Genomic DNA, 14537 nt, shown 5'->3' with positions numbered 1-14537 from the left:
TTTTGGTGCAAATGAAATAAACACCTTGGTTTTCTGCAGCCCAAATGGAAAGTGACATTAAGGTTTTGCTTTTAAGCCCCCCAGATGAGAACCTCCTGGAGGAGGCTGTTCTATTAGTGCCTCAACTGGCTACTAAAATTTCTTTAATAGCACCTTCCCATTTCTCAGAGCGTAAGGGCCTAGTACTCAGGAGCAGTCCACTTCAGTTGCTTCCTTTCCTTTCCCTGCGAACCCATGGGTGCGTGTCTCTTCCAGCCCCTTGTTACTGCACACACCTACAGCTGCCTCTCTCCACAGCCTGCACACTGATTGTGGCATGCCTCTCCTTTGTGGAGAGCTGACTGGAAGAGGAACAGTGCAACAACCAGGGGATAAATCCACTTTATAAGTTTGTCACATCCTTTTTGGTGCAGTGAAGTGTTCACCAGAATCTTTTCTCTAGTATTTGTTATGGCTGGTCTCAGAAGTGACTGTGTTTTCACCTGGAGACCTTTGTTTGAATTGGGACTCTTCAGAATGAGGTGCAGAAAATCCAGGACTGATTTTAATCCAGCAATGAGGAACTGTAAAACCAGCTTTAACTACTTGCCTTTCATCTCTAGCAGGAAGTTTCCTTTAGACAGTAGATATTTCTGCTCCAATGGACAAAGGTCTTCACTTCATGTTCTGTGTGATTACAACCATGCTGCTCCTGAGAGAATCAAGCCAGACAGGTGAGAAAAATGATCCAAAAATGCTGGCTGCATCCAAATCTGGTTTTTGTTCTTTACAGTGTGTTAATTCTTTCAGTCTTTAACTGCTAGTGCTTGCAGGATTTTGTCTTAATCTAAGAATTTGCTTTTGAATTGGTTATTAAGACATCACCAGGGCCTACCTTGTTACAGCTTGTGATTGTGACTTTATCATGTTATGAGTGCTGCTGCTAAGTGTCTTTGCTGCTATGGCTGCAAATCAGATGATTTCCCAGAGATCAGGGAAGATGAAAAAGCCTAGAACAAGGGTGGTTAGTTATCCTTGAACACCATTATTGTGGTTAAAGCTGCACTTCTTTGAGTCTATGGTCCCTTGAATTGCAGCAAGATACGCTGATTAACTTGTTCTTCTGTGAGTAATGTTTTGCATGTTACTTGTTTAGCCCCTCTGCTCACGGCATGTTTTGGGAAGAAGAGGGGATTTAGTGCATTGAAGTTGTCAGCTCTGTGAGTCCCCATACTTCTTGTAGGCAAAGGGTAACGCTACGTTCCCCCTGAAGTTCCTAAGGGACCGTAGTAGGAGCCTGCCAGGGACTTCTTCACAGTGCTCAGCCAGTTGGATCACGCTTTGCTTTCAGTGTGAGGAGCTGGGAAGCTTGCTTTTGCAACTAAACAACAATGCTATTGTTTCGATCTTATTGTGGCTTTTTGGTGTTCTATGCCTGGAGTCCAGACTCAGGCTAAGGAGTAGCTTGGCCTTGCAAAATTATTGGGAGATAAAAATCAGTTCTCTGTTTAGAGGGTTGGGAGAGCAACTTCACTTCCTCTGCTGTCTCTCCTGTCCATCTCACACACGCATCTCCTATCTACCCAGAGCTGGTAATTGCATAGCTATGGTAGCAGCAGTTCACCTCAGGTTACAGATACTTCAGGCATTTGCTTCTGTGACGATGGTCAAATTCTCTCATACTGAGAATTCTCTCATCCTGTATGTCCCAGTGTACTCCAAAACTGTAATCCACCTGACCCATCGCCTCCTCTTTTAGTTCAGCTATCTCTCCTGGTCACAAGCTGCAAAAGGGGAAATGCTGGCAAAGGATGCAAAGGCAAGAGTACTAGCCTAGAGAGGGAGGATGAGGTAGAAAATTGGGGTGAGGTGGCCAGTTCTTAACAGTGCTACAAGCTTTTTCAACATGACCTGGCAACGTGCGCTTGCAGCCCAGAAAGTCAACTGTATCCTGGGCTGCATCAGAAGAAGCATGACCAGCAGGTCGGGGGAGATGATTCTCCCCCTCTACTCCGCTCTCGTGAGACCCCACCCGGAGTACTGCGTTCAGCTCTGGGGCCCCCAGCATAAGAAGGCCATGGACCTGTTGGAGTAAGTCCAGAGGAGGGCCACGAAGACGATCAGAGGGCTGGAGCCCCTCTCCTCTGAAGACAGGCTGAGAGAGTTGGGGTTGTTCAGCCTGGAGAAGAGAAGGCTCCGAGGAAACTTTAGAGCAGCCTTCTAGTACCTGAAGGGGGCCTACAAGAAAGCTGGAGAAGGGCTTTTTACAAGGGCATGTAGTGATAGGACAAGGGGTAATGGCTTTAAACTGAAAGAGGGTAGATTTAGACTAGATACAAGGAAGAAATTCTTCACTATGAGGGTGGTGAGGCACTGGCACAGGTTGCCCAGAGATTTGAGGGTGGTGAAACACTGGCACAGGTTGCCCAGAGAGGTGGTGGATGCCCCATCCGTGGAAACATTCAAGGTCAGGTTGGCCGGGGCTCTGAGCAACCTGATTGAGTTGAGGATGTCCCTGCCCACGGCAGAGGGCTTGGAACTAGATGATCTGTAAGGTCCCTTCCAACCCGAACCATTCTATGATTGAAGTTAAGCAGGGATTCATCTCCCATTAGACGGCTGGGCATGCTCAGAATAGAAGGGGTAAGGACAAGGCTGATTTTTGCAACCAGTCATTTCCTGCAGCCACCAGCCTTTGGGGAACAAGAGTGGAGGGATGAGCCTTTTTTCTTTGTCTTATGTTTTTGTAGACTCTCACAAAGGATCCTCACAATGAGGACTTGGCTTCTGAGAAGTGTCACTGCAATGAACTTTGAGTTAGTGCTGCAACTCGATTACTTATGGTCCTTTCAGGAGTTCTTACAATGGGGCTTTAAACAGCTGCATCCAGTGCCACTGTGGGGGAGCTGAAGCTCTCAGTACAGGCTGTTTTCTTCCAAGAAACCCTAGCAGGTCTTCAAAAAGGAGGCTCAAAAAGCTTTTACTGGCTTTAATGAGTTTCTAAAGGGAGACAAGAGAACTCCTTTGTGAAGATTTCCAGCTCCCATGGAGAACTGTAGTGGAGAGGGAAAAAGCAGGTTTTGTTTTACAATAATGTAGAGTTCAGCACAAGGCCAGAAAATGCAAAACCAAAGAATGAATAATACATAATGAATGAATATGTTGTTATATTTAATGAAAAACTCACAGCTTTTGCTTGAAAGAGTGAAAACACCCTAAATTTTTTGTTTTATCTTGAGGGATTTTTGGCTCTTGCACTGTGAATTCTTTGATTCCAAGGAGCAATGCTGTGCACATTCTAGAAAAAACATCCTGGGCAATTAATGAGTCATATATTGACACAATTATGGGTTTAATTCAGCATCTCAATCATTGTAGTTTAGCTGTCTTGCAGCTGGGGTGGGATTGAGGTATTCTCCTGAGTATTATGAAAAGGGAAGTTGTGGATCAAATAATTTAACAGGACTTGTAGAACCCAGAAGCATGATTAACCACAATAATAGTACTTTTACGGGTGGATCTTGGTGTTTTTAGCAAAGAAGGGAGTATTGTTACCTTTGTTTTACAAATGGGAAACTGAGGCATAGGAAGGAGAAGTAATACAGAAAAGGTCAATAGCGGATTTGACGATTTGACATCAAATGCATTGGTGTTCACTCCAATGCAGTCTACAGGGTTGCACTGGCTCTCGATCTCAGTACTGTCAATTTTATGTACTTCCCTTACTCTCTATTCCTTGATGGGATACAGAGAACCGGCAACACAAGACAGGTTTCCTGGTCCCTCTTTCTTTAGCACTGTTGCTGTTGGTTCCTGGTTTTGGTCATGGCCCTTTTGGAGGTTTTAATTTTCACAGGAATGAAAAGTCAGGGTGCTTATAATTTGAGGGGGGAACAGAGTAGGACGTGGTGGAGAAGGGTTTCTACCCCAGTGGTTGCAACCCCTTTGGCTGCTTTGACAGTAGGAACCTATAATTAAGAGGGGAAGGGAAGAATAAGAAAACCTAGTGTCTTGGAACTTAATGGTGATGAACTTTTGGTTGTTTACAGGGCTTTTCCTTAGGGGTATAGACAAGGTTTTGCAGGATTTATGGGGAAATCTTAGTTGTGCGAAGTAGCGGGAGAGCTGGCTTTTCACCTTGTCAGGGAGGGCAATAAGGAAATAAGGCAATGGATTCTGCAGAATCCATTCCTCAGTGTGTGAGTGACAGTCATAATCATTAAGTTACAATTAGAACCTTCTACAGCCTGAATCTGGCTGTGTCTGTTTCTGCTTCTGTTTGTTTCACAGTAATACTGTGCTGTGAATGAGGAAACAAACTTGACAAAACTGCTGCAAGTCAACTGCACTGTGAGCTTGTGAGTCAAGGACAATCATTCTGTTTATTTAAGTGCAATATGAAATGAGGGTATGAAACTTCATTTTTAAGGAGCTGTAAATATAAGCCCTACAAGAAGTTGATTTTGTTGTTGGTTTTTTTCAGGAACTACAAGGAATGATGATGCTGTGGGAAAGGTATGTTTGAGTTCATTGGTGCAGAGCTACCTATAAAGGCATATGTGCAAAAGGTCTTACATTTTAAATCCAGAAATAGATGTGGTCATAGTGTGCAATGCTTTTAATCTGTGAGGAATTATTATTTTAAATATACCTTTCATGGCTAGGGATGGTCATTTCTAAGTCTGTCTGTGTGTCTATGCTTTTTTTTACTCAATCTTTTGTCCAGAATTCAAAATTCAGTCATGCCCCAGGGAAGAACCTGCCTATAGTCCTGTCTTCATGGCTTATAGAATTTAAACGTCAGAATCATTGCATCACTTATGATCTTTATATACTTCTTAACATCGAACAAAATTCAGACACATATGAACATGCAGATACACCTTTATTAGTTCTTGTGTGTTTTATTTCCAGAAGTTTCCACTTAATGTAAAAAGGGTCTGCGTGGGATGTAATTCCTCAGGCTTTAGCAGAAAGATGGCAAATGTCACTTAAAATCTAACCTGCTAGAACGTGTATATACTCACATAGTGCAGGACAGTATTTGTTCTAAAGACTTTCCACTCAAAAATGGTGGGAGAGTTGGTTATGGTAGCATTAGGAAATGAAATTAATTGTCCAAATGGCATAGGTAGAGATAGAATTTCTGTCACCTGAATCTCAGCTCGTTTCTCAATCTCAAAGCGTGCTGGATGCCTGTCACGTGCCTAAAAGAGTTTTTGGGAAGCTTGTCAAATTTAAATGTTTCAATTAGCATAAACCTCCAATTGTTGATTCTAGCATTGAGAAATAAACACAAACAAAAAAATCAAATCCCAAAGAAACACATCTCAACTGCCCTCTTGTCCTCCCCTCTCCCTGGTCTTCAGTCCCCTCACTGCACGCATTTTATACTCAGTCCCTCTGGTGAGGCAGCAAAGCAGCACAGGAGAATTGGGGTCAGTGTTTTGTGGTTCCTACTCAGTCGCTTCTGTGCAGGTTTCTCCACTGACTGCAGCCCCGTTACAGTTGTACCTCCTCCTGCATCTCCTCCCTGTCCCTTCTTGGGGCGGCTCTTCTTCTTTGGCCTTTCTCCCACTCTGCTGTCCCTTCTGCTCTGGTAGCTTTCTTACTTCTCCTTTCCCCCTGCTTGGGCAACTCTCCTGACCTGACATTGTCTTTTGTGTCTCTTCCTGCTCTAGCCTTGTCTCTCATCCAGTGGTTACCGCCCTTTCTTAAAGAAGTTTTTGCATAGGCACCATAAACTTGTCCGATTCATTCAGTTTTGGTGCACTGTGGGTCTGTTTTGTCCATTTCTAAGCCAGCTTGAAACAGCTGTGTCCAGCACTGGGCAGTTCGTGCCCTCCTGCAGAGGCCACCCCTACCCACCCTCCTGCTACCGAAACCCTGCAACTTTTGCCCAATAAAATACTTTTCTGGTATATTTACAAAAGTTGTAGTATGTTGTAGAGATTTTTTAAAGAACCACTTTGAAACCTTCAATAACTAGTGGGTGAAGCCAAGTGAGAGGCATAGGCCAGGATTTTTTGGTCTTTTGTTTTATTCACCTTTTTGTTCAGTAGACATAAATATTTTAAACAGACCTGAAAAGAAATGTGACTTTTTTGCTTTTATCTAAGAGCAAATTGTGGCTTATCTGGCAATAAAAACTTTGCTGCCAGAACACTCTGCGTTAGGTAACTTCTGATCACAGTTTCAAAGACAAAGCTCATCCCTCAAATCCTTCCATTGCAAAGAGAGAATTGAAACAAGATCATTCAGCTTCTGGAAGAACTGGAGCTTCTTTTGCCGATCTTGTGCTGCACGCGCACACACACACACACGCTCTCTCACTCTGTCTAGCAACATTACTGTGTAATTTTAGAATAAAGGGATACACTTAAGACCACCAAATCTTACAGAATTAGACTGCTTTACTGGTAAAAGCTTGAATTGTTCCGAAGTAGTACTGATCAGAAATCATCGCGAGTTGTGTGACTCTGTAAGGTTGGAAGATGTACTCTTGAATTCAGCGTTCTGTGCAGAAGTGAATCCACATTTCCTCTCCTCCTCCTCTCAGGTGTCCTACTGTTCTGTCTCTCCTGGAATTGCTCTCTAATGAGACCTTAATTGGCTGCTGTTTTGTCAGCAACATGAATTGATCTCTTTGGCAGACTGTATGCACTGGGTATCTGAAGAATTGTAACAACATTTAAAGTGATTTTTATTTGGACAAAGTGTGCTGACAACATGCAATAAAGTGAAATGCTTGTGATTTATTAATTACTGTTAGGGAACGGTGGTGGTGAGATTGCTGCAGTGTACAGGGGCAGATTTATAGCTGGTTTAACACATGCACACCCACCCCCAACACCCACCCCAAGACATAATGTAAGCCCTAGTGAAGTGGGGCCATGTCTGGGACTTTGAAATCCAATTATTTCGTCTTCATTTTTTGATTTGCAGGGCACTGACTCAAGGGGACGAGAAGAGGGTCTTCCAACTTTGATTGTCACAACAATCCTGGTAAGGCAGTGACACAACACTGATAGTGCCTGGGAGATAGCTGGAATTATACTTTGCCTTTTTTTCCCACCCATATATTTGCAGGCACTTTTTTGGGCTGTCTTTGACACTGATATTCCTGTTCATCACAGATAGTGTTTTTGGAGCACTGGCTCAGTGGTGTAGAGGTGCAAGCTGTCTGTAGCTTGCAATGGGAGGATTCGAGGGGTATCAAAGCCCACAAAATGGACTGGGCATACACTTCTATAAATGACTGCTCTGGGAAGACAGCCAGGCCTCTTCACTCTGTTTAGCTACACCTAAGGATTGTCATGTTACCTATAAGTTGTTTCTGTCCCGCAGTGGAAACATGTGAAGATCACACATGTGCAGGCATTAAAAACAGGCTAGGAAAAAAAAAGAAAATGCATTACCACATGCAGCAGACAAGGAGGACTACTCAGAAGAAGCTGCAGCAGTAGATTTTCTGATTCTGATGTCAGGTCCTGCACCGCTATGTGACCCTCATCTGATGCTCTGATGGGCCAGATGAAATGTATTTGGGCTTTTAGGCCGAGAAGAGATTATCACTTACTTCTGTGGTAGATGTGGCTTGCAGAATGCAGCTGTCCTGCTGGAGCTGTAGTCTATGACTAGTGGTGGCACGTGACTACAGTGAATACCTCTCAAGTTTGGAAATGTTGTCCCCCCAATAATGTGGATAGAGGTATTTGGGGAGGGTTTGCCCAAAAAATGGTTTAATTCACAATCAGTTGCACTGCAGACTATGGGAGCATGTAATTGTGTATTTTTCCCTCAATATGCAGGAAGATCCTTATGTCATGTTGAGAAGTGCAGAACTGGAGGGATACTGCATTGATTTGCTGAAAGCACTGGCTGCAATGCTTCACTTCAGCTACAAGGTGAAGGTGGTAGGAGATGGGCAGTACGGTGCCGTCTCTCCCAATGGGAACTGGACAGGGATGATTGGCGAGATTTTGAGACAGGTAATTTTCAATTTATATTTTTGACAAACTGCAGCTCTAGAAGGAAAGAACAGTGCTAGCAACTCTTGGACTTCATTAGAATGTGCTCAGGGACTGAGCTACTTAGAGTCATTCTGCCTGTTGTGTACAATGGATGAATAGCAAGACTTGTAGTTGTTTTGTCCTGCAAATATGGAAACTAAGGAACAAGGAGACAATGACCACAGCAGGAAATCATTGTTACAACAAGGTGCTCTTGGTGCAGTGCTTGTCTTGTCTCAGAGGCTACCCAGTGTTTCTTTGTGGTCTGAGAGACTGTACAGACATCTTAGCTCACTAATGAAACAAAGATAACGGCTTTAAGGAAAACTTACCTTGAACTTAACCACTAGGTGAAACTTGTCTCTTTCAGAATGGTAATCCCTTAGACTCTTTAAGGAGATACCTGAATGCACATCTTACCCCATTGTGTGCCATTCCCTATGGCTAACGTTCTGTCATCTGTTGGTAACATTTGAATTAAACCTTCTTTGCTCCTCTGAACTCAGTACTGTGTCCAGCTGTCAGTAGATGCTGCAGCCAGAAAAAGAAAGGAACATGCTTTCTGGTTTTGGTAGACAAAACCAACGTGGTTCATGGTGCACAGCCTCAGCTTGTGTGTGCGATGCTGTAGTAGGAAACCAGAAGCCCCAGATACCAACCAGCACCCCGCTATGAACAATGCAAAATGGAAAACTATCCTATTTCTTGGAGCATACAGTCTAAGATGGTAGCTGTCTGTTGACACAGAGAAGTGATTTGCCATGTAGATATCTGCCCACTCAGCTTGGGAAGCATCTTATCTGAGTGTCAGAAATCTTCAGGTAGGTTGGATGGTTGATTACTTTTTGTCTCCATCTTATAGGAAGCAGACATTGCAGTGGCTCCATTGACAGTCACATCAGCAAGGGAAGAGGTGGTCTCCTTCACCACACCATTCCTGCAGACTGGGATTGGAATCTTGCTTCGAAAAGACACTGTCTCTCAGGAGATGTCTTTCTTCCACTTCTTGGCTCCTTTCAGTAAGGAGACCTGGACTGGCCTTTTATTTGCTTATGTGCTGACGTGCTTCTGCCTCTTTCTTGTTGCCAGGTATAAATGAATTTGTTTCACGGATTTTGTTCAAGTCAACTGCTTTCTCAGCTATGAAGAGATCTCAGTTTTAAAGAAAGTACCAGGGTGCGTTTTGCTTTGAGGAACCTTCTGTACAGGTCCAGAACCAGGGCTAATAAAGCTTAAGTCATGTGAGATTAAGACAGCATTAAGAGTAGGATCTCCCCACGAAGAGCACAATATCTCTTGATGTGGATTACTTAGGGTTGCTAAAAGGACTCTGTGTTTGTACTTCAGCTCTTCTTTTTCATTTTTATCAGTTTGTTTTGAACTACGACCACGTTCCTATGTGCAGGTCTCTCTCCTGGTGTATTTTCATGCACTGTCCCCTGCACTGACTTGTGGAAGAGATTCTCTCTGCCACCACTCCACCCCCTTCCCAGGAGATTCAGCTTTCTCCCCCTTTCTTGATTAGGCTGCACTAAGGCTCTCTGCAGCTGCAGTCTTGAACAGAAGCTCCACTGCTGCTTTTCTAGTTTTATGCACAATCTTTATAGGTAAAGATTTGTTCCAAGGAGCAGCCTTCAGTCTGATATTACAGAACAGAGCCAATATTGCCACTCAGGTGTGCCAGGGAGACTGGATTATGCCATGGCTCGGGAAGAAAGTGTCTGGCAAACCCGTGTCAGGACCCCCTGAGCCATCACTGTTGCAAACTACTTGAGGCATTGAGCAGGAGTACTTTCCTCTGCACTGGTTAAACTGGAACTCAGGTGAAGGAGGAGCTACTGTGGAAGGAAAGGGCATTTCCAGGCTATCTGCACTGCTGCAGTCACACTGCAGGATTATTTAAATTTTTTTCCTCCTGAATGTCTGGTTTTATCCTGTCATTTTCCCACAGACTGAGCCCCTGTGAATGGAATGAGCCAAAGAATGAAGAGAACCACTTTACCTTCTTAAATAGCCTCTGGTTTGGAGCAGGAGCGCTTGCCCTGCAAGGTGAGCTGGGAGGAATGCAACAAAGGAGCTCTGGGAGCAGTGTAGTTTTTTAAGCTGATTGTGTATCCAGCTCCCATCTGTCTGTAACTCTGGTGTGCTATCCTGTTGAGGGGAAAAGATGTTCCAGTAGGGACACTTGGCAACACTAAAACTCCCGTTTTGGGGAGTTTTGATTACAGACTTGTCAGAATTGTACAGGTGGCTGGCTTCAGTTGGGGAATGCGTATTTTTTGCTGTAACAACTGCCCTAGGGAATGTCAACCATTGCACTGGTGCTTTGTAGAGTGGAGTGTTTTGTTGTTGGTTGTGGCCACTGATGTCGTGTCAACTCTGTGCTGCATGCAGTACTGATGCAGTTCAAACCAGCCGTAGCAGGTCTTTTCAGGCTTGTGCATTAAATAGCTGCAGGGCAAGTTTTGCAGTTTGGCAAAGCTGTTATTGCAGTTATTTAAAAGGAAGTCTTTAACTCGGGCTCATGGATGTAAAGTTCTTCAGCTCTCTCTCACCGTATGTCACCTCCCATACGTTTTATCGGCTCCTCTGGTCGTGCAGGTGTAACCCCCCGGCCCAAAGCGCTCTCTGTGCGGGTCATCGCTGCCGTCTGGTGGCTGTTCACCATCGCCTTGCTGGCTGCCTACATCGCCAACTTCACCGCGCTGCTGAGCTCTGGCAGTGAGCAGCTCCCAATCCAGACTTTTGAAGATCTTGTGAAGCAAAGAAAGCTTGAGTTTGGGACACTGGATGGCTCCTCTACTTTCTACTTCTTCAAGGTGCAGAGAATCTACTTGTGCACATACACAGGTGCCGCAGAACTGCTAAGCTGGGGCCAAGGTGTCTAGCTCATGCCTAATGGTCCTTACACCGCCCTCATCACTGTAGACGCCATCAGTTTTCCTGTAATACTTCAAATAATGTGATTGGTATCTGTTTTGTTCATCTCTTCTACCTTTTCTCAGAGAGAAAAGCATGCAGAGGACTATATTTTTATAGTGTATTCTCTTTTAAGAAAGTGGTGCTAGTCTTCAGGGGTTATCCTTGTGTACCTTGAACACGAGAACTGATGTAGGTAATTTCTGGATGCATTAACTGGATGCCTGCAAAGGTGGTTTTTGGGGGGGTGTGGGTTTGAAATACTTAATACTTGTATCCCTGTAACACTGTGCATTAGAGAGAAAATCCGTGCTAGCTATATGCTAGTTTTCAGTACAGAGGGCTCAAAGGGCAATGGTTTAAGCACTCCTATTCTCCAAGTTGTTTTGCAGCCATTGCACATAGATGCAGGTTTTTTTGGATGATTGTTTTACACTTCAGTTTGACACTTGGGTTTTTGGGCTGCAGAACTCCAAGAATCCGATCCATCAGATGATCTATGAATATATGGACAAGAGACGAGACCACGTTTTAGTCAAAACTTACCAGGAAGCAGTTCAACGTGTGATGGAATCAAACTATGCCTTCATCGGTGAATCAATCTCTCAAGATCTTGCAGCTGCCAGGCACTGCAATTTGATCAGGGCCCCTGAAGTTATCGGAGCCAGAGGATTTGGCATTGCCACTACCAAAGGTTAGTCATCGTGCACCACTTCTGTCCCACTTTTCCCCTTGGATTTCATGGGTCTGAAGTAGCAGATTGAGAGGAAAAAGCCCGGCATAGCCAAGTCCTGAAACTTGTACACATTTTCTGCATTAACGCTAGTAATCTAGTATGCACAAATTGGTAACCCTGCTATGCAACGTTTTCATTCTGTAGGTGAATTATCACTAGCACTCGCTGACTCTTACTCTGAACTGTAACGAGCAGAAAATTCCAACTCTCAGGGGTGTCATTGGTTCCTGTGGGTTTTTTTGGTTTTGCTTCGGTCCCAGTAATGCAGAGCTCCTAATGCAGTTAGCAGGGTGGACAGTTTGTTCTCTCGTGGAGCATGACTGCTTGTATTTCTCAAAGTACCTTCACTCGGTCATTATTCTGCAAGTATTATCGTACCTCTATGGATAGGATAGGAATGGTTGTTATCTAAGAAAGGCACTTGGCTTAGTCTGTTGCATTCTGTTTGCAGAATGACCAGCTGACAGCTGGGAAGCAGCACCCAGCTAACCCCGCTTGGTAGTATAGCACCGGATTGCTTAAAAATTACAGTGGCTGTGATCTCTCCCATACTCTTCTCTCTTTCTTTCTACTGCTGCCAGCATCCCTGTGGACTAAGAAGCTCTCCATTGCTGTCCTCAAGCTGCGTGAATCAGGTGATCTTGACTACTTGCGAAACAAGTGGTGGGAGACCAGTTGCCTTCACAAGAGCAGAGACAGATGGAGTCCTCTGCAGCCCCAGGCTCTGGGTGGGCTCTTCCTTACTCTTGCAATTGGCCTTGCACTGGGAGTGATTGCAGCTGTGGTGGAGCTGTCAAATAAGAGCAGACATGCTGCTGGACATGTAAAGGTAGGTGATGGGTGTTATCTCCTGTCCTGCCTCCCTGTATCCCTTCTGCTTAGCATGGACAAGCGAGGCACCAGTGCTCCGCTGTGTACAATGCTGGATTCCTGTAGTGATCGTGCTTTTTCAAAGGAAAGCAATGTGGTGTGGTGAGGGTGAGGGGGGAAGACATGCTATGTATTTACTCTTTAAATCTCTGAAATGTCATAGCTTGGGCTGTGTGATAGTTTTGTAGCCTGCACAAGGTAATGATAATAAAATACGCACCCCGCACCTAAATATTAAGTAGAAACATATACTGTAATTCCTGGGCAGCCAAACTGCATTGCAATGTGCTGAGTGTGTACAGAGGACAGTAAATCATCAATAACAAGTTTATTCCCAAGTATGGCTATTCTTAAGTCATTTGACAAGCAGGAAAACACATGTAAATGAAACTGCACTAGTATCTGAATGTGCACCTTGGTGTTCCTGTTCTCCATCCATCCCAATGGATGGGTTGTGCACGCTTAAAAGGTGGATTCTATGACACAGAACAACTCACCCCCTTGTTTCCTCCCCTTTTGTTTTTCAGAAATCTTGTTGCTCCGTTTTCACAGAAGAAATGTGCACTCGTCTACGTATAAAGGAAAACACAAGACAAAGCCAGGAGACTTCAGGGAGGGCTAACGCTTAAGAATTTTTTGCTTAAGGAATGGGCATGTATTAGGTTTATACCATATCTATGTCATAGGAATTACATCACCGTAGACAGATGTTTTTCTGCAAGTCTAGCGTGTTAGTTTTCTAATTACAAACACACACAGAGAGCACTTCTGGATTGGTGGTGGAGCCGGGTACAGAAGAAAATTAAGTGGCTTGGAAGAATTTAAATTGATAAGGGATAGAGTGTAACTGTTAAAAATAAGGGAGGTTAACAACTTGGTAAAATAAAGTTGAGATGGCTAAGATGGTGGATCCGTATTTAGTTTAGAAGTTTACTATGTAAGTACGTGAGTGCCTGCAGGAGTAAGTGACTTGGGATCGGTTAATATGAAGCCTCTGCTTCCTAATTACAGTATGAGGTACGATCTTGAAAATTAAAGCTCTCATCCAACTGTTCTCATCAAGAACAACTGCTTCTTAAACATTTTAGTTATCAATAGACTGTACTCTTCCCCTCTCCTAAGCAGAAGATGCTGGTCACTGTGAAGGTCATTTCTGAATCAGAAACGACAGTACTGTTGCATAAACCCCAAAAATGCAGGACTTCACTGCATTCTCTGCAGTGGCCTAAAACCCGAGAAGGGGAGACCATGCAATTAAGGAACTACTGGACTTAAGAAATGCAAGACATGGACTTGTCCTTTGTCAGCTTCCCGTCATAGGACAAATTTCCCTGTTTAGCTGTCTTAGTTAACCTGATCAAGAATTATTTAGGAAGAAGATTGATAGTTGAAATCCAACAGTACTAGAGCATGAAGCTTGGTAATCAGTCAATTAAAATGAAGTACAAGTTCACCAGGCAAAGGTTGAGGCAGTGAGCAATGGGTATTTTGCATCATTCTCTTGCTCTCAAAGAATCTTTGAAATTCATGGGGAACAGTTCTCAGCTGCATATTAAGTAGTTTTCTAATTAAGCTGTTTTCATTTCAGAGCGGGAATGACTGATGCATGCACATGCTGGTTTGCAAATTCATGGTTAAATCACTCCATTTATGTACTGTGTATCTGACAGAGGAAAAAAAAAAGCAAATTCAGTTACTTGGAAATGGCTTTAACTGCACGGCATGAACAAAGACTAATTCGCATCAGTCCCAGCATTAAATAACTGAAGGCAACAGAAACTAACGTGCCTGTGGCAGGAAAATAGCTGGGTGCTCCTGAATAAAGCACTACACGTTCGCTTTGAGGGTAACTTAGTGAGACTCAACTTCCAACTACTGCTAAGTAATTTAGTACAGGTGCAGAGTTCCCCTCCCACCCAACTGTTAGCAAGAACAAAGAGTGAAAGCAATAGGAGTTACGAGTTCTTCCAACTGCTGGTAAACTAGTGCTGTTCAGTTATCTGCTACGTGCTCTCAGGTCA

At 43.9% G+C, this 14537-nt stretch overlaps 1 protein-coding gene across 1 annotated transcript; it reads left to right on the top strand.

Moving 5' to 3' along the window:
* Positions 1-622: 622 nt before the first annotated feature.
* On the top strand, positions 623-13243 carry LOC103894705 (probable glutamate receptor). The gene is made up of 10 exons (XM_009274135.1): positions 623-713; positions 4463-4494; positions 6925-6984; positions 7791-7970; positions 8854-9080; positions 9943-10040; positions 10593-10810; positions 11379-11604; positions 12228-12475; positions 13044-13243. The coding sequence occupies exons 1-10, from the start codon at positions 641-643 to the stop codon at positions 13143-13145; spliced, it is 1464 nt and encodes a 487-aa protein (XP_009272410.1). The 5' UTR covers positions 623-640; the 3' UTR covers positions 13146-13243.
* The last annotated feature ends 1294 nt before the right edge of the window (positions 13244-14537 follow it).

This window comes from Aptenodytes forsteri, unplaced genomic scaffold (assembly GCF_000699145.1).
Source record: "Aptenodytes forsteri isolate BGI_AS27 unplaced genomic scaffold, ASM69914v1 Scaffold16, whole genome shotgun sequence".
Lineage (NCBI taxonomy): Eukaryota > Metazoa > Chordata > Aves > Sphenisciformes > Spheniscidae > Aptenodytes > Aptenodytes forsteri.
This window is presented reverse-complemented; position numbering and strand designations above follow the sequence as displayed.

Excerpts from the sequence above, each read along its gene's own strand:
- LOC103894705 (XM_009274135.1), top strand. The coding sequence starts at position 641 with ATGGACAAAGGTCTTCACTTCATGTTCTGTGTGATTACAACCATGCTG. Across the intron at positions 9,081-9,942 it reads TGCCTCTTTCTTGTTGCCAG|ACTGAGCCCCTGTGAATGGA; the intron begins GTATAAATGAAT and ends ATTTTCCCACAG. Across the intron at positions 12,476-13,043 it reads ATGCTGCTGGACATGTAAAG|AAATCTTGTTGCTCCGTTTT; the intron begins GTAGGTGATGGG and ends TTTGTTTTTCAG.